The sequence below is a fragment of the Beta vulgaris genome, chromosome 4 (assembly GCF_026745355.1).
Source record: "Beta vulgaris subsp. vulgaris cultivar EL10 chromosome 4, EL10.2, whole genome shotgun sequence".
NCBI lineage: Eukaryota > Viridiplantae > Streptophyta > Magnoliopsida > Caryophyllales > Amaranthaceae > Beta > Beta vulgaris.
In genome coordinates this window covers 56,025,534-56,045,100 of record NC_079205.1, presented here as the reverse complement: position 1 = coordinate 56,045,100, position 19,567 = coordinate 56,025,534, and the positions used below count along the sequence as shown (strand labels likewise).

Sequence of the window (19,567 nt, the reverse complement as noted above, 5' to 3'; positions counted from 1 at the left end):
GTTGATATTACACTCTTTTGGTACGTATACATACTCCATACAGTTTTATGTGAATGGGTGATAACAATTGACAAAAACACACCAAGTTGTAGTAGTTTGGTTTGTATCTCATAATTTTGAGATTGTGTGGGATCGAATCTCACTAGAGGTACTTTAGAGTTGGGGATTTCCCCTTACCATTCCCTCCCTACTTCCAAGAGGTCTTGCCTGTAAACTCGAACCGAGTTGACCTGTGCGAGGTTTCTGTCTGATTAGAATGCCTTCTCCTTATTTTTAAAAAAAATTTGACAAAAACACACATGTACATACATTCGTCAGACACAGACATATATTCACTTGCTTAGTAGGTAGGAGCTAATTGGAGATAGAAAAGAAAAGTATGATCGAAAGAAGTGGAACATACATAATATCCTATGTCACCATCGCCAGTTTTGCAAGTGGTCTCCATGCATGCCGTCACAATTAGGCAGCATTAAATCCTCAACCAAATTGCATTAACTAAAACGTTTTTTGATCATTCCCTTTACAATGCTTTCTAGTCTGAAACTGGAGATTCCGGAAATTCTAGAGAACAAAGAAAACCAACCTCTTTTCCTCTTTTTATCATAATTTAGAACTCTCCTTTCTTTTATAAAACCTATCTTTAAGACTTTAACCATAGTCGTTAAATCATGGATAATATATACCAAATTATGGCAATGACGAAAACAGCATGCAAGAAGTAACGTGACTATACAGTCTTACCATCAATCACTAAAAGATTTATGTTGAGGTAAGGGGTCGGGTGACACTCGACAACTCGAACTAACCAAAACTTTATTTGTATTTTCATTAAGCCCTTAAAAAAATTTAAACATTTGAGTTTATTGTCGATTCCGCAATTCGAAATTACAAATTAAAATAAGTAATATTAGGTCCGACATTTCCATAGATATTCTTCTACCTGAAACGATACTATTGAGTGTGTGATACCAAATTGCATTATCGCTATTCCTGTTTCTAGTTATGTTCCTGATCTAGTGGCTAGTCAAACTTGTTTAGCTAGTTGGGTTAGCTAATAGCCTAATCCAATGATCTATCAGTATTGTAACTATTTTTCTTTCCAGTGGTACGTTGACTAACCACTTAACTAATTAGTCTATTTTTTTTTAGGGGAGTCTACTTAGTTTAAGTTGAGCATTTGCATTGTGCTCTTTCGTGAGATAATTATATTCATCGTAATTGAGAAAATTCCAACGTCCTTCATACCACTCAAAATTCCTTGTTATGCAACTATTGTGCACAAATGAGCACTATATCAAGTAGAAATTCTCTTTTGCTATAGGATTTTTTTTCCATCGATCTAACATCATATGGGTTCTCACTCATAAATTAATATGACTATCGACAAATCACTATATTCATAGTGTAATATATGAATATAAACCTTATTTAGTAATTTATAATGAAATCTAATTTGTTCTAATTTCAAGTTCAACCAATTTATTTGAAAATTGGATCACCAATAATATGTGCAGATTTTAATCCTAGATGTAGACAATTTGCGAGTTCAAACCAAAAAGATAAAATTTAATGATTAAAGATAAAATTTCATAATCATTACAAAACCATGTTGAATCATTATGGTAACGATGGGGTATATTTATGCATATTAGTTATGTAATTGGATATATTCTTAAATACAAATTTACTTCAAAATGTGTATATTAGTTTTAAATCTAGTATGAAATCCTGAAAAATATTTAATCTAGTCCAATCCAAAAAATTTAACCATTAACCCGTTACATATTAGATTGTAACTAAATTAAAAAAAAATATTGTATGTAACTTATTAGAAAAATAGAAAAGTGAAATACCAAGTACAATTAAAAGCTTTCTAGTGAGAGAAAATCCTCTCTCCAAACCCTCCTAGGGATTCCCACTCACTTTTGGTGAGAAAACTCCCCATTGGATAATAATTTCCTGCAAAAATTGTAGCTCTCCAAATCCGTCGCCTGCAAGCCACCTTCTACTCCAGTGGTCGGCTTTCCATGACTAAACACCTGTCCAACATGCAACTCCATTCGAGGTAAATCATTCCTTTTGCTTGTCTTTTTTTCTTTGATTTCCTTAGTTTTAGGTTATTTATTGCAAGAACACTACCAGTAATTTAGACCTTACTCCCCCATTAAAACCCAACTCATAAATTCCAACACATCATGTTTCATCCATCTCCCTCCCTTTTAAATATTGAATCTTCACCCAGAATTCGCGCCTACCTAAATAGGATAGGATACATACTTCGTGGTCCGAAACCCCAACCCACCCAGTAGAAGATTGGTCTTTAGTGGTGGTAGGTTATTCATTGATTTTGCTCCTCCACCCACCTCGTCTCCGAAGTTGCAAACCACCACTGGGTAATAAGGGGAGTTATCTGCGTTCAACGTAATGAGAATTACTTCCTCTTTCAGTGCGAAAACCGAAGTGGTAGAGACACTTTGCTTCTTCAACACTCGGCCGCCATTGATGGGCGCATCATAACCTTCCGATCCAATTCAGCAACCCAAGTTCCCCAACTCATCATTTTCAATATAGTAAGTATCTAGATTCGTGTTGAAGGGTTACCATGGAAATACCTTGATTACTCATGGACAATTCGAGAGTATTGAAAGTGGATGAATGAGATTAACCAAACAACCATATCTAAGAGCTCAAATGTTAATAGACCTTTCCCAACCCCGTAATACATGGTTGTTATGTGCCCTTAGAAGCATATGTATCATATGGTTTTTTCCGCTATATGAAGGTGTGTTTAGGTTTTGTAAGGCATGTGGGACACACAATGAGTCAATGCCACTTATCCGCATACAACGCCCACCATCAGTTTCACCGGCGTGAGAGAATTTGAAGTTAGTGGGCTCAACTTCGTGCATGGGTCGGGATCTACCCATTTGTACACCAACCAGGTACGTGGGATAAGTGATAGATTTACAAATCGAAATACTAAGACCAACTTATTAGAATTTCTACCAAACCTCAATGATCCCTACCCCCTGCCATGCACCCTAACCGGCTTCAAGAACCTTCTGAAAATTTTTGAGAGCCAGAAAATATACCTAGAAGTCATGAGCCTGAATCCCCCTACTACTCCATTAACGACCCAAAAAGTCACACAAACCCCCACCTGACTTCTCAAATTACTCACCCCCACCCTGTACCTCCTTTCGCCGTCGAAAATTCGTCCATTTCCCTGGTCATAGGTTGGGGTTCTCACCAGAATGTGTTGGGCGGATGTAGGAGGGTACTCAAGAACTTACCTCTTCTAACCAATCCTCCCAACAACCACTGAATAGTACTGAATCCACCGCAGCCCAACCCCCTTTTTGTGGATGGGCTTTTTTATAATTTTTTGAAATTGCCACTTGGGCCCACAAATTAATTAAAGTTGCTATGGGATTATGTGCTTCACCAGACCGGACCTCACCTGGGGCAGTAGAACCTCCATTCCACCACAACCAGGAAGTTGTGGTGGCGCAAGGTCTACGTTCGAACTAACCTCCTGGGCATATGAAGCAGGGCCAAGCAACTGGATGGCCGGGTCTGCTCCGTTAGCCCCCTACCCAAGGTGAAAGGAGTATAGTGGGCCCGCACCAAGTTTTCCCACCCGTTGGCCCAAACCCGTTATTGGACGAATCTTCCTCCACTTGGTCCCCCCTCACCTCCTCAGTAGGGCCCCCGGTTTATGGATCCCCCCATATATGGACACCTATTTGATCCCATTCTTCAGTTGGGATTGGGGAGGACGAACCTTCTCCTTTGGCACAAAATGAAACCTAGGCATTCCAACCAACTAAAATGGACCATGCCCGAGCTACTCCTCAATAATCTACCAAGCCACGGGCCAGGGTGATGTAGCCATGTAGGGTCAATGTTTCTCTTTCAAGCTCAATGAGCATCGAAAGGCCTTCATCACAAACGAAGCAAGTCTAACGAAGTATTATTTGAAAATGATGATTTACATGCACACTTCCCCCACAAGAAAAAGAAGTCGCACATAGACAGATGGGAAGCAAAGGGCACTTCCAATCTTCCACCGATGTCACCCTCTTACTATTTCGTGCTAAATCACTTACTGACATTTCCATGGCTCGCCATTTGGGGGTAGAGGCGACAACATATATTACAACACCAAACTCCAAAAAAATAAGTGCCACAACTTCGGCCCATGGGACTAGACCTTGGTCTCTAGCTAAGCGCATCAAGAATAGGTCCGACGCAGCTGAAGAAGAAGATATGGAATTACATTTTGCAATACTGGTTTATCTGAATGATGATGCTCCTACTAAGGTTGTGATTGACCCATATCAATCACCGACCCCGCAATGAATTTTTATCTCCTAGAATTATCGGGGTTTGAATGCTAGTAATTCTTCGACGATATCGTACCTGTTCTGGCTGGTGTCATCTTTTAAACCTACTTTTTCTTTTTCTTGCAAGAAACAAAATCTAATGTAAATGATGTAAAAAGTGTGTTAAGAAATACGTGTCCGACTAGGGTCCTAGGAGTAGATACAGATGGAACGAGGGGGATAAGCTGTTTTTTGTTGGGCCCCTTTAGCAGTCACGACTATTAACTCTAGCCGTCATTTTGTACTCTGTAAAATAGTTTTGAATAATGGCAAACACTTCCGCATGTTGTTTTTTGTATGGGGAACTATGCCATCACCTGCACCCACAACGCTAGCATGAATTGTCTGCCCTGCTTTCGACCATTACCAATTATCTAATCATTGGTGTCATCAATTAAGTTGATCAATATGAGGATAAACTAGTTGGTCCTAGGTTGCCAGTCTTCTACGCCACACGGTGTGGAATTCGGTGTGCTCGAAACAAAGCTGTGTTTGGTAACCAACCTACCATACCAGGGGCTAGCTATCTCTACCCTCATACAGGAAGGGATCAGACAACATCACATTTTTAATGCGTCTCCCTCCCCCCTCCCCTCGAGAGACCCTGACACCCCCTCAGGCTTCCTGCTTGCCTGTCTAAGAGGCCACCTACAGGATACCCCACAAATAACCATTTCTACAGATGGGTCATAGGATCAACTCACTCGGCAAGAGGATTCGCCTGGATCTTGAACATTGGGGTAACCATAGAATTGATAGGGGAATGCACTCGAGAAGCAGCCAACTCAACTCTCCGGATGGAGGCCAAAGGGTGCATCGTGTGCTTTCCTGAGCTAGCAAGAAAGGTTATAGTCATCTATAGATTTGGACGAAATCGACTCAACTGGTTCAAGCGTTGGTTTCCAACGCTACGTGGGATATCTCCATCCACTGGACTTTATGTGAAATAAAACAGAGGGCCGCCTCTTTTCACTGCTGTAAGGTCTTGAAAATCTCCTGCAATCAAGTGGTCAAGGCTCATAATATGGCTAAATGGAGTCGTCGGAATGGTAGTATACTAGTATTGCTTTCAATTTATAATTTTCTAAGTTCTTTGGATGACAAAAAAAAAAACTAAATTCACTAGGGGCATGGTACACCTTAAAAGGAAAAGTTAATGATTTAATAATGTTTTACATTAGTTAAGTATAAAAAAAAAAATTATTTGTTTTAAAAAATTTAGTGTGAAATTTAGCTTTTGTTATTGTATATATCCCCATGGATACAAATTATCACTAGAGGAAAAAAGCAGAAGGGTTGCGCATTTTGAAAAAGCGCAGCCCTACAGTTGAAGGGCTGCGCTTTTTAAAAAAAGCGCAGCCCTTTTTTATGAAGGGCTGCGCTTTTTATAAAAAGCGCAGCCCTACTTACAGAAGGGCTGCGCGTTTTTAAAACGCGCAGCCCTTCTGTAGTGGAAGGGCTGCGCGTTTCAAAAAGGCGCAGCCCTTCTATGGGCTTTTTTTTTTAATGAATTACTAGCCCTCTCTCTCACACTTAGTCTCTCTCACGCTTAGTCTCTTCTCTCTCTTCTTTCTCACGCCTCCCTCTTCTCTCTCTTCTCACGCCTCCCTCTTCTCTTTCTTCTCTCTCACGCCTCCCTCTTCTCTCTAGTCTCTCCCAGACAAACAACTCAAAGCAGCGCAAAAATCTCGTCGGATCGGAATCCAAAGCAGCGCAAAAATCTCGTCGGATCGGAATCCAAAGCGAAATCAACCCCTGGTATGAAATTCCCTTTTAATTTTATGAAAGCTTTTTTAGATCCAGAAATCGTATTTTTTTTTTATGAAAACTTTTAGATCTAATTCTTTTAATTTTGTTCGAAATACATCTTTGAAATCGTTTCGTTCGTCTTTGTCCGTTTTTGGAATTTTGATTTTGTTTTTTTATAAAAACTTTTAGATCTAATTCTTTTAAGTTCCTGATTATGCGATCTAGAAATCGTATTTATGTTTTTTTTGAAGAGAGATCTGCAATCAAGAAATTCAAAGAGAGATGCACAGAAGGCGACATAAAGTGCCGTGGAAGTTGTTGAAGATCCGGTGTTGTTGCTTGTTTCAGAGGCGGCTCAGCGCCGTCGAAGTTGTTGAAGTGACGTGGAACTTGCAGATGTTTTATTTTTTTCATTTTTGTTCTTCTAGTTTTAGTTTTTGTTCTTTTTTTTTTCATTTTCGTTCTTCTGTATTTTAGTTTTAGTTTTTGTTCCTTATTTTTCATTTTCGTTCTGCAATTATGTAATAACATTTTTTGATTTTCTGTTTTTGATTTTCTGATTTTCTCTCATGTATTTTGATTTTCTGCAATTATGTAATAGAATCCCAACAAATTCTATCGATAGCTTGCTTTTAGTTCTGCTGATATATTGCAACTTTCAAATGTCATTTTCTGTTTCTTATCGATATCATTTCTAATTAGAGACGAGACCATCTTGTTTTCTATAAAAAAGAATGTAAAAAAAAAAAAAAAAAAAAAAAAAAATTGGTAGGAAGGGCTGCGCTTTTTAGGTAAAAGCGCAGCCCTTCTAGCCATGAAGGGTTGCGCTTTTACCTAATAAGCGCAGCCCTTCATGGCTAGAAGGGTTGCGCTTTTACCTAAAAAGCGCAGCCCTTCACAGTGAAGGGCTGCGCTTTTATAGCGCAGCCCTACTTAAAATGTGAAGGGCTGCGATTGAAAGGGCTGCCCTCTAAAAGCGCAGCCCTACATGCCAATTTCAGCGCAGCCCTAATGCTTTTTTCCACTAGTGATATAAATGAATGATCCACCAAATTAATATGATATTTACCTAAAATCTTATATATAGGATATTACTATAAAAATAATCCTATTAAAGGAGAGAATAATCTATTAGTATCTTATACTTCATGAAATTATGCCAAACTCCACGAAAAAGAGAACATACAGGACGAACCAAATGAGGTTTTGGATTTTAGTACAGATATACATTTTCATAAGATGCTACATCTTTACATATCATTAACGGGTAAGGTTTTTAGTATCACATTCACATACCTAAAATTTAAGGTTAGAACTTCGTCCACATCATTATCATACCAACTTCTACTAACACACACACACCCAAAAAAAAAAAAAACCAGATGTGTTCCCTGACCATATAATTATCACTTTGCTTTTGTTGAAATGGTACTCCATATTAGATTGGGAATTTTACACAATTTTGAGCATTCTTTATTTGAATTACTAAACTAGATTTGTTTATTGTCTTGTTGGCTGCTTTAGGACCCATCTACGTAGCGGGTTTGATTGATCATTAATTAGTGGATCACCTTGTAACGTAGTTCATGTACCAATAGTATGTCGATCAAAAGCACCTCAATTGCATACTTCCTTCGACTTCTAATGATCCTGTCGTTTTCATTTTTCATGTATGTCAATGCAAATCTTTGGACGGTAATGTTTCTAACTATATTATTTGTAAAAATTATAAAAGTACATATTTAAAGAATACATATTAAGATGAATCTAATCAAATCTCATATAACAATATTTTGCTTACGCATAAATTACAAGTAATATTTAAAATGAAATTTATAAGTAGTGAAAAATGTTAAAGATGGAGCATCTAGACCTGGCAATCGGACCAATCAGATCGGATTCGGACCGGACCAATTCAGATCGGACCGTTTTCGGATCAAGTTACATTCGGACTGGGATCAGACCGGATCGGACCGTTTCGGATTGGGTCATCGTTCGGACAATTATTTCGGACCGGACCAATTCAGATCGGACCGTTTTCGGATCAAGTTACATTCAGACCGGATCAGATCGTTTCGGATTGGGTCATCGTTCGGACTATTATTTCGGATCGAAATCGGACTATGGTGGAATGAATGGAATACTTATGCCAATGATATTTTTTTTATATAAAAAAACGGTAAGTTTCGGGTATTTCAGATCAAAGCCTAATCGAAACCAATAATTTCGGATTGGTTTACCTTCGGGTCGGATCAGTGTTAGATCGGGTCGGATCGATTTCGGATTGGGTAAGATTATATCGGATCATTCGGATTTCGGATGAGTTTCGGGTCAAGATTATTTCGGATCGGGATTCGGACCGGATCGGGACCGTTTCGGATTCGGATCAAGGTTCAAGGTTCGGACCGTCTCGTTCGGACCCAAATCGGACCACGGATCGGATATTTCGGACTGGATTTTCGGATCAGGACCAATTTTGCCAGGTCTAGGAGCATCTTTAGAAACAGGAGGTAATACAATGAAGCAAGGGAGAAAGAGAAATGAACATATGTATTCTCTAGCTAATATGTAACATATGTATTCTCTAGCTAATACAAAATTATTACTCCAATCTGACCCAATATTACCCATATCCGATTCGATAAAGATCTTATCTATTGAGAATTTTTCTGATAGAAACCTTTTAAGTTGACCATATTCTTGTATTCATTGGACTATCATACTCATTAATAAAGCCCATTTGCAACTAACTATAAAATCTATCATTTGACCTTTTTTTTCATACCAAGTAATATATTGTAGTCTTACTCGTGGCTATTTGGCAAATAAGAGCATGTAACTTAGATTCTTGTTACTTGTTAAAATGACCAAAAATGAACTAATTATTATTATTTTTTTTTGCAATAAGTTAGAAGCTACATCCTTTATTTTCAATTACTTGCAATTATTGAGATTTTGTATAATTCAATTTCTTTCATTTGACTACCTTTAATGATTCATATGTAAGGTAAAATATAGTCACATAAGATCTTGTTAGATTCGTGTCAATGTATATATTTACAATATTTTAATTTTTATACTTTTAAATATTTGTATTTTAGAAATATACAGGGCTAAAGTTATGCATTGGAAAATGTAGAATCCCAAATATTGCAATTAAAATAAACGGATGAAATGTATGAGAAGGATACTAAATTTAGATTACTTATGATAGATCAAATTTGAGATTGATATGAAAAGACAACCCATATTTTAAATTTTTTATGAAGATTCTTGAGAAAATTGGCAATACCGATCCCAAATATATATATATATATATATATATATATATATATATATATATATAATATATATTATATATATATATATATATATATATATCCCTCCGTTTCCTAAAGATCTTCTCTCTTTCCGTTTAAGGGTGTTTCCAAAAGATCTTCCCTTTTGCTTTATTCCTTATTGGCAAAACAAATTTCTCTATTTACCCTCTCATGTCACTATCATATGGTCCACCATTACATTATTAATTCAATTTTACTCCCTTTCTCTCTCCTACTTTAACCACTTTTCATTTGTTTATTTATCTTAACCCCTTTCTCTCTCATACTTTACTCACACCATGCCTCACACAACTTGATTTTCCTTGGTATCTGTAGGAACAGTAAGTGGGAAGATCTTTAGGAAACGGAGGGAGTATATATATATGGTTGCCTTACTTTAAAAAGTCTCAACTGGATTGGAGTGGTCTTTAACTTTTAGAAATTTATTCCCAAAATGATCTTTTATTTTAATTAAGTTGCTAAATAATGTAATTGAGACACATCATACTCATCCAATAATTACTTTTCTAGTTAATTAAAATCAATGGAAGAGTCTAATATGAATTCATATATCTGAGGGCATCGCAAGTGTTGAGGGAGGCGAATAAAGCGGCGGACTTTCTGGCTCACAAAGGTCACTCATGTGGCTCTCTTCATTGCTGGTTTGATCTTTCTGATTTTCTCTTTACTTCAATCATCCGAAAGAATATTTTAGGTTAGTCCTATGTTAGGGACTAACCTAGGTTTTCTCTCCTGTTTCAGAAAAAAATGTTATAATTAACCAATTTAATAGGTAAATTAATTTGAACTGAAGATAATTTCAGATAATGCCTCTTAAAATTGGGACCAGTTTAAAATAAACAAAAATTGAAAATGTTTCATAACGAGACCGTCATAGTTAAGACTGATAGCGTAAATTTTTCTCCTTCCAAAAATTATAAAGTGAAGCATTGATTAGCCAAAATAAAAGAGAAAGGAAAAGAAAACCACAAATGGGCAATGACAATCACATAAAATCTAAAGTGAGCGTGGAGGATGAGCTGTCCAAGCTTGGCAAAATGCGCAATCATTGGACCCAGAAAGAAATTAAGGCCGTTAAATTTTGATTTTTAGCTGTTAAAACATTTCTAAATATATATATCATCCAGCCAATGATCTACTACTAGTACACAAATATTTTATAGTTATCACTTCTCATATAAAATTTTAGATGGTGGATATACTCAATTAGCTAACCTGAAAGCCAAAATTAAAGGCACTATGGTCCATCACAGTTTTTGTCATCTTGCATTGCTTTTTCCAATCAAATACTTCCTCCGTTCCGTTTTAAATGAAACGTTTGCTTTTTCACGCAACCTAACGCGCTTCTTTAGTCATTAGTATCTTTAGTTGTGTAAACGTAAAAAATATAAAAAAGTTATAATTTGATAGTATGCATCGAGACGAATCTAACAAGATCCCACTTGACTATGTTTTTCTTTATATAATAGCGATAAATTGGAGTTAAAATTGATCAGTGAATAGTGTCATTTCATCCAATGTTTCGTTTAAAACAGAACGGAGGAAGTATGTTTTCTTTTACTTATAAATTAATTTGTTTTCTTAAACTTGTAACAATTTAACCTTTTTTATTAGAGTTTGTCTTGTAAGAGACCGTCTATTTTAAAATTAAAAGTAGGTAATGATAAGCCCAATATTAAAAAAACAGTTAGCCCAATAATAACTAGGTTAATTCCTTAGTAGTTTAATCTATTAGTGACTAAATCTACTTTTATTTTTAAATATAGACCGTCTCTTTTAATAATTTTTGTTTTCATTATATCCATATGCTTTATTTTGGTTTACCTTTTAGCTATATACAAACAAATGTTAATTACGCAAAATATTATCGAATTTGCCACAATATATGAAACTGAAATTTTATGTTTTTTAGTAACTTTTATTAATAATAATCATAAATATTAATAGCCAAAGTTATATGTTGCCAAATGCATAATTTAAATCAGTGCAGTTTTCAGATTATAAAGAAAGTGATGTTTACTATTGTACTTTTTTTAATGTTTTTTTAAGGGGAGAAAAGGATTTTATATAACACTATACTTAAATGCTATATTCTTCTTACAAGAAACTTTCATACATTTAGTCTTTGTTGGTAATTATGTGCATTGTAAATCTCATTAATTTTTCTTATATAATTTTGTACTTTTTTTAATTTATACAAAAAAAATATCTTTAATAAGATCTTTAAAATACAAGATTTTTTTTTTTTGTTGAGGTCCATTTCAAGAACTCCTTGATAACCAAGGATTTTCTTTTGGCATGTCCTCGCACACGGTCACTCACCTAGAGCCCCACCACCACCACCACCACCACCACCACCACCACCACATTGATATTTGCTTCCATCAACATTTGAACCTTGGCCTCACATGTTAAAAATAGGAAAACAAATCATTGAACCCAAGAGTCTTTAGTGAAGTACAAGATTACTTACGAATATGTTTTTTAACGGGAACAAATATGATTAAGGTATATTAAAGGATATACAGAAAACCGACAAGCGACACAAGTAAAATAAATAAATTATATGAGCTATAATTTGCTTTTTCCTCTAATTATTCTAACAATTAATTAAACTCAAACAAGTACAGGAGTTTGTCTATGGAAATGATTATCTTGAAAATAATAACTAAACCAACTTCAACTTTGTTTTCTCAATTAACATCTCTTTAATTTTTATGACACAAGTATATCTATTGATTTTGAGGCTTATGTATGTCCCAAAGATCAGATCGCCTTTTGAACATTACACATCATAACACTTTTAAACTAAGATATGACTTTTAAGGAAATATTTAGTGTTCGATGAATGTCTAACATAATCCACTTAATACAACTTTTCTCTCTAGCATCTCCCTCCAAAAATTTTATCCATATAAGCCACGAAGGTACTATAAAGTAAAAAAAAAAAAGGAGGGGAATTCGAACCTGTGATCGTGTGACCTATTGTTCACATCACTTCAAACTTAACCAATAGGCCAAGATATCCTTGGTTTCCCCCTCCGTCTAAGAAATCATAGTTCCCGATCTTATTATTTACTTCATTTGGTAACCCTTGATTTCGTGTTTACTTCTTGCTGTCTAGTAAATTGTTGTCTCTTTTTCTATCTAATTTAATCTTTGATATACTGAGGTTGGCTATAAATGGTTTACTAAAACTCTAAAAGGTTCAATTTGTTAGAAAACTAGACTAGGTTAACCCATACAGAAATTATATCAATCGACTACAATAATTTAGTCTCTTACCTTAATTATTTACTCCATCGATATCTATATAGTATTAAACATTTTCTATATTTTTTTTATCACTAATATCTATTAGTATTAACATTTAACAATTATAAAAATTAAACCATTCTATTTACTTAAAGTTGAAACTTTCATCTAGTCTTTTTTTTATGAACATTATCAATATGTATTTAGAGTAATTAGCGTTCAAACTCGAACTCAAATATTATGCATGTACTCTTATGAAATGACACAAAGGGATTATAAATGTCTTCTCAATTTTATCTGCTACTAAATAATCTCGTACACACATTTTTCCTAAGTGCACATGATGACTTACCATAGCTTTTCTTAACTCATCATATAATATACACTTCCCTCACTATAAGATAAGTGAAACACATCGCTCAAAAAACTCTCACATATCAAAAAGAAGTGTTTCATTTATTTAAGAACTGATGAAGTATCAAACGTCAAATTTTTTAGACATATGACATACTACCAACTTATCTATATACACCCGAGTAGGGGTGTTAATAAGTCGAACCGAGTTTGGAGTTGCTCGACTCGGCTCGTTACACTTTTTCTCGAGCTCGAGCTTTTTTGAGCTTAAATTTTCTAGTTCAAGTTACCTAAAAACTGAATTTGAGTTAAAAAAAATTATATTATATATATTTATGAATAGGTTTAGATTACTTTGAGTTTTTCACAAGTATTGTGCATAATTTAAGTATAATTTTTCATTTATTTTATATAATATTAAAAATAAGATAGCTAAAATATATTCTGAGCCTGCTTACGAACTTTTCAAATCGAACTTTGCTATACTCGGCTCTAGAAAATTTCAAGGCAAGCTCGAATAATTTACAAGCCACACAGGCTCATTTACACCCCTGCACCCGAGTCCATATAAAAAAATGTACCGTTAAACATGAGCCTAAAAGCTAGTTTGTGTTTCCAACAAGCTTAAACCTTAAGCGGGTGCAAAGCATAGCACCAACTTAAACACGTGGTGCAGAAAATAGCATAAATGGCACCGGAGCACGGAGATTCCATCGGAGCTAGGGAATCTCCGTTCAAGGTTATGTTGTTCCTTGCACTTGATCCAAAGGTTGTGCTGTTCTAGCAACTTTCAACTTCAATCTCAAAAAAAAAATTGATTTCCTCTTTACTCTTCTTTGTTGCTGTGCTACTTCCTCATTTTGCGATTTTCTTCCCTGTTCGACGCAACACAGATCTTCACATCATCAACAAATTGCATCAGCGCAAATATCGAAATCAAGTCGCTGGATTTACATCTATCATCATTAATAATTGACGTGTAATAATTGTGGACGCTGATCTCAGTTTCTCCTAGCTCAATATTCACTATTGATTCACCAAAGACCACTCCACGTGCTGTTTGTAAAAGAGTTGGTTTGATGAGCGCCTGCTTCGAGGTCGCGCCATGGTCACTCAAACTTTTTGGAACTCTTCTGTTTTGTGGTGAATTAGTACGGAGCGCATGCTCTTGTGGACTGGGAGTAACGCGAGGTTGTGGTGGAGATGGTGTTTGGTGTGGTGGTGTTGCAGTGTTTGGGGCAGAGGATGACATTGTTGGAGTAGAGGTGTTGTTTGGTGTGGTGAAGGAAGTGATAATGTTGAGGGAGGTGGTAGTGTTGTAGTGTTGTGGGCTAGGGAAGAGGGTGGCGGTGATGTAGTGTGGTTTAAGGTAGATTTAGTGTAGTGGAGGTTAAGCAAATGGTGTGTTTATTAAAATAAGGGTTGTGTTGTTCCTTGCACTTGAGTCAAAGGTTGTGCTGTTCCTTGCCAATTAACCCTTAAAATAATGGAGATTCCCTAGCTCCGGTGGAATCTCCGTGCTCCGGTGCCATTTATGCTATTTTCTGCACCACGTGTTTAAGTTGGTGCTATGCTTTGCACCCGCTTAAGGTTGTGCTGTTCCTTGCACTTGAGCCCAAGGTTGTGCTGTTCTAGCCAATTAACCCTAAAATTTATAAAACATTGAATATAAGAATCCAATTAGTCCATGAAGCTTAGCTAGCAGTCCATGTGTTTATCTGTCACAACCCACAAATCCGTCCACTTTCCAGTGAGGATTTTTGCTGTTCTTGCTTAGCTGCTCCTACACTACTACTACTTACTTGAGTTACTTCTGCTCTTTTTTTTTTCTTCTAAAATTCTGCTTAATTTCTCCTTTTCTTTTGCCAGCCACTTTTTTTTTCTTTCTTTCTATATAAAGAAATTCTGATAGAGATAAAAAAGTTTCCCTACTTGATTTGATTACTTACCAAACAGAGAATTAGAAGAAGAAGAAGAAATAAAAAGTCCCATATTTCTCTTTTCTTTCTTTCATTTCATTTCCTCTTTGTTTCTTAGAATCATAACTTATGGCAACTGAAGTTCCTGTTTCTGATACTTCTGTTCCTGTTGTTGCTGAGGCACAAATTCATCAGGTATAAATTTTACCTTTTACTTTTTTCTCTTTTTCTTTTGGCTTCTTTTGTTTATTGAATTCCTTTTTCTTTTGCATTTTTTATGATATATGTTTGTTTATTTATATGAATCTTTAAGAAGTATTGTTTTTGGGTTTCTTCTAAAATTATTATGTGTTGTATTTGCTTAATGAATATGATTATGGATCTCTTTACTAAGATTAGTTATACATGCCCTGTTTCAGTTTTCTATGTGCAAAATTTATAGTCATATTTGAAGTGGAGAATTTCTTTTAGATGGTATCAGTTATGTAATTGTGTGATTGGTCCAGTCTTTGAAAATTGAAAACGCGCAACTTTGACCATTAATATAAATAATTATTTATTGGTAGGATTTTTTCAAAAGTTGATATATTAACATGTATGTTGAGATAAATTCAACAACACTTATGTATAACAGAATGGATTTTCTATTTTAGATGAACGATGTCAAAGTAGGGTGTGTTGCAATATTAAATAGTGCAAAAATGAAAGTATTGCATTTTTTAGACAACCAATAAAGCATTAATATTACCACCTTGGTGACATTTATTTAAATATCATGATCAATATGTAGCTTAGCCTAGAAGCAGATTATGATCTTATTAGTTTAAGTATGCTTTATATTAATCATCAAGTTGTAATATAAAAGTAGTTTCTATCCTCAGTTGCTAGGAAAAGTTTGGCCATAGCACATAGGTATAGACAAAAGGGTGAGTTTGTTTTGTGCAAATTTTGAAAGACATGTTGAAATAGCAATCTTTTTAATTGTGGGAAAGCTCTGAATTTTATTGTGCATAATTGTATCAGAAAAGCTACTAAAATTGAAAAAAGAATTGCAGGGACTCATAGTATGTTTATCTTTCTCATGAAACATGATCTAATATGGATGTGGTTCAGATATCTAGTGCAACCATTGCATAGTTGAGGCAACTAATTAGATATCAACCAATCGAAATTGGTCGTATATCTAATTTTTTTGATTGAATTTCGTGTATTTTAAGATCGTATATGTTAAGGGCTATGATATGAGAGGGTTGCGCAGTTCACTTGGTGCAAACATCGTATACCAAAGTAACAATTCTATTTTTGAGAAATATATCTGCTCTTATAATCTTATTCTATGACTGTTAGTTTCATATGGAAGTATCAGTTTACTTTCTACCCTTAATTCCTCTTCCTTTTAGTAATTTTCCACCCTTTGCTTCCTTTTTCCTTTGCTTTTGTGTGTGTTGTGCATATTTATTCCTTCCTTGTGTCTGAATACTTCTTCTATGCAACTCTTTTTTATTGTTGTCTCACAAACATTATTTTCTCAATTTACTTCAGCAGCCAGCTGAGCAGAAGGAAACACCAGATGTGGTAGAGAAAGTAGAGGAGAAAAAACCAGAAGAAGTGATCAAATCATCTGACCAAGAAACAACTATTACTTGTTCTCCTGAAGAAACAGAGAAATCAGACATGCCTAAAACCGAAGAACAGAAAAACGAGGCAGAGGAGATAAAGAAAGAGGATGTTGCTGCTGAGGAAAAGACAAGTGCACCTGAAGCCCAGGTGTCCGAATCAAAATATGTTGTTATTGAGGAAAAGACGAGTGCACCTGAAGCCCCGGTGTCTGAACCAAAAGATCTTGCTAATGAGGAAAAGGCGAGTGCACCTGAACTCTTAGTGTCTGAATCAAAAGATGTTGCTACCGAGGAAAAGACGAGTGCACCTGATGCACTTGTATCTGAATCAAAAGATGTTGCAGAAGTGAAGCAAGATGAAACTGTAGATAATGAGCCTAAAGTTTCGGTAGAAACTCAAATTGAGGAGCAACCCAAAGAAGAGGTTGTCGAGGAAAAGAATGAAGAGAAAACAGAAGAAGTGGTTACAGAGAAAGAACAAGAGGTTGAAGCTCCTAACTGTGAAGTGGTTACTGAAGCACAAGCCGAGGAGGAGCAACCCAAAGTAGAGGTTATCGAGGAAAAGAATGAAGACAAAACAGAAGAAGTGGTTAAAGAGAAAGAACAAGAGGTTGAAGCTCCTAAATGTGAAGTGGTTACTGAAGCACAAGCCGAGGAGGAGCAACCGAAATTAGAGGCTACTGAGAAAAAGGAGGAAGAGAAAACTGAAGAAGTGATCAAAGAAGCTGCGGAACAACCCAAGGTAGAGGCTGTCGAGGCAAAGAATGAAGAGAAGATCAGTGATGCTGTGAAAGAGCCTGAACAAGAGAAGGCTGAAGTGAAGGATGTTTCTGAGCTTACTAGAGACATCGATGTTGTCAAATCAACGGTTGAGGAAACATCAGAAGTCACTCCTGTGATTGTGACAGAAGCAGAGGAAGTGGCCCCCAAGGTAGCAAAAGCTGCTGTTGAGGCTGTCAAAGAAGAAGAGTCTAAGGAAGAAGAGAAGTTGACAGAAGAAGCTGCTTCTGGTACTGTAAAAACCAGTGATGTGACTGAAGTGGGTAGTGAGAAATGTGAGAAAGCAGTAGAAGAAGATCAACCTGTTAAGGAGGAAGTGGTGGATTTGAAAGACTTAGCCTCCATAGATTATCCTAAAATTGTAGAAGAGTCAAAACAGGAGCCACCTTCTGAAGTCGAGGAGAAACTGAGCGAGCCAAAAGGAGCACTGACAGTTGAAGACACGGTGAAGGTAGAGCCGGAAGTTTGTAACGACGAGACAGTAATCTCTGCAGCTGAGACTGTGGAGTCAGAAAAGAAGGAAATAGCTAATGGACAACCTGAGGAGAAGGTGCAGAGTTCAGACATAGTTACTGAAACTGAGAAAAAAGAAGAAAATGGTGAAGTTAACAAAAGGGCAAGTCTAGGAGACATGATTAAGGAGGAAAACGAGGCGAATGGAGCTGAAGAAACTGTGAAAGAAACTGCAAAAGAAACAGCAGAAGCTCCAGAAGAGGTGAAAGTTGAAGAAGAGTGCAAAAAAGAAGAGAAAACTGAGGAAACTAAGCCAGAAGAAGCAACTCAAAACCAAGAAGTAGCTGAAAACAGCAGAGATATCGAGGTGATTCCTCCACCTTCAGGAGAGAAGAAGGCAGAAGAAGAGAAATCCTTGGCTCCTGCACCTGTTGTTGAAGCAGAGAAAAATGGACACACTGAAGAAGTTGCAAAGGAAGAAGCAACAGAAACTAAGGAAACTGATGCAACAGTTGAAGAAAAAAGTAAAGAGGAAGTTGTAAGCAAACCCGCTTCAAAGAACATCTTGTCGAAGGTGAAGAGCTCGCTTGTCAAAGCGAAGAAGGGTATTTTTGGGAAATCTCCATCCTCGAAGACGATCTCAACCGATGCAAGTAAGGGTGATTTGTGAGTTGGAATTTGAAGGTCTTCTTTTTTTTGGTTGTATCATATTTTTGGTGTTTGTGATGTTGCTGTGGTTGGTTTTTATTGTATTGTTTTGGTTTGTTTTTGGTTTGTGTTTCATAGATTTGTGAATACACAGAGTATAGGTTTGAGGTTCTGTGAACTCCAAGATCATTTTATTTGTTTTTGGTTTTGTTGTTTCATTGAGATTATTCTTATTAAATTTGTTATTTGTTCAAGACTATGTATTAGTAAAACTGTATCTGTTTGCTTCCTAGTTTGTTAATAAACATTGAAGAATATTATTTAGTAGCCTCTTTTTTTCGCAACGGGTAAAAACAAGACACAAAACACACCCATCCATTATTTAGTAGTCAATCTCTATTCTTTTTAATTGTATTCTGTATCAGTTTAATCTGCATGTTCTTCAAAAATCAGAATATCCTTCATGTTTCAAAGTATCAAAAGGAGTTTAGCAATATTAATCATGTTTAGCAAATATTTCGTATATATTTTAGTGCATCTCTCTGATATATGTTCCGAAAATTCAAGTCCAAAATAGCAGTGGCATAAAGTGATGCTATTATAGTCCCTCTCATGACTTTGATCAAATCTTTGCTCAAAGGTATGTGGACGAAATGAGTTGCTCATTTTCATTGGAAGCTTTTTTATTGTCTTTCCTTCCTTTTCTTTTCAAATTCAACTGGTTCATTTGAAACATGGAAAACCCATAAAAAGCACCAACGTAACATCAAGCCCATCTTCTAAGAAGGGTTCGGATGGCCGATAAAACATTAAGGGGTGTTTGGTTCACTAGTTTTAGGTATGAGGTATGGGTTTGGAATGAACAAAACCCATACCTAGTGTTTGTTTAACTTATTTCTAAATTTTAAACCCATACCTCAAACTCATAAGGTATGGGGTTTAGAAACCCATGGGGGGAGGTGGGTATGGCTCATACCTTACCTCTAGGTATCAAATAAAAGAAGATTTTTCATTCCTAAATGCAACCAAACACAAGGTATTAAGTATCAAGTTCTAAACCT

The 19,567-nt window shown here is 35.9% G+C and overlaps 1 protein-coding gene and 1 non-coding gene across 3 annotated transcripts; one reads left to right on the top strand and one right to left on the bottom strand.

The window, feature by feature from the left end:
* Positions 1-5,685: 5,685 nt before the first annotated feature.
* Positions 5,686-5,807, bottom strand: LOC125497218 (small nucleolar RNA SNORA14). Its single transcript, XR_007273852.1, has one exon. It is a non-coding gene; the product is annotated as a small nucleolar RNA SNORA14 (small nucleolar RNA).
* An 8,988-nt stretch (positions 5,808-14,795) lies between these two features.
* Positions 14,796-18,833, top strand: LOC104890612 (uncharacterized). 2 transcript variants are annotated; one of them, XM_010676159.4, is made up of 2 exons: positions 14,796-15,201; positions 16,552-18,833. In XM_010676159.4, the coding sequence occupies exons 1-2, from the start codon at positions 15,136-15,138 to the stop codon at positions 18,526-18,528; spliced, it is 2,043 nt and encodes a 680-aa protein (XP_010674461.2). In that variant the 5' UTR covers positions 14,796-15,135; the 3' UTR covers positions 18,529-18,833. The 2 variants fall into 2 exon arrangements, with proteins under 2 accessions (XP_010674461.2, XP_010674460.2); XM_010676158.4 differs by having other exon boundaries at positions 14,797-15,201; positions 16,549-18,833.
* Positions 18,834-19,567: the final 734 nt, after the last annotated feature.

Coding starts and splice junctions, on each gene's coding strand:
- LOC104890612 (XM_010676158.4), top strand. CDS start 15,136: ATGGCAACTGAAGTTCCTGTTTCTGATACTTCTGTTCCTGTTGTTGCT. Junction 15,202..16,548: donor CTGAGGCACAAATTCATCAG/GTATAAATTTTA, acceptor AATTTACTTCAG/CAGCCAGCTGAGCAGAAGGA.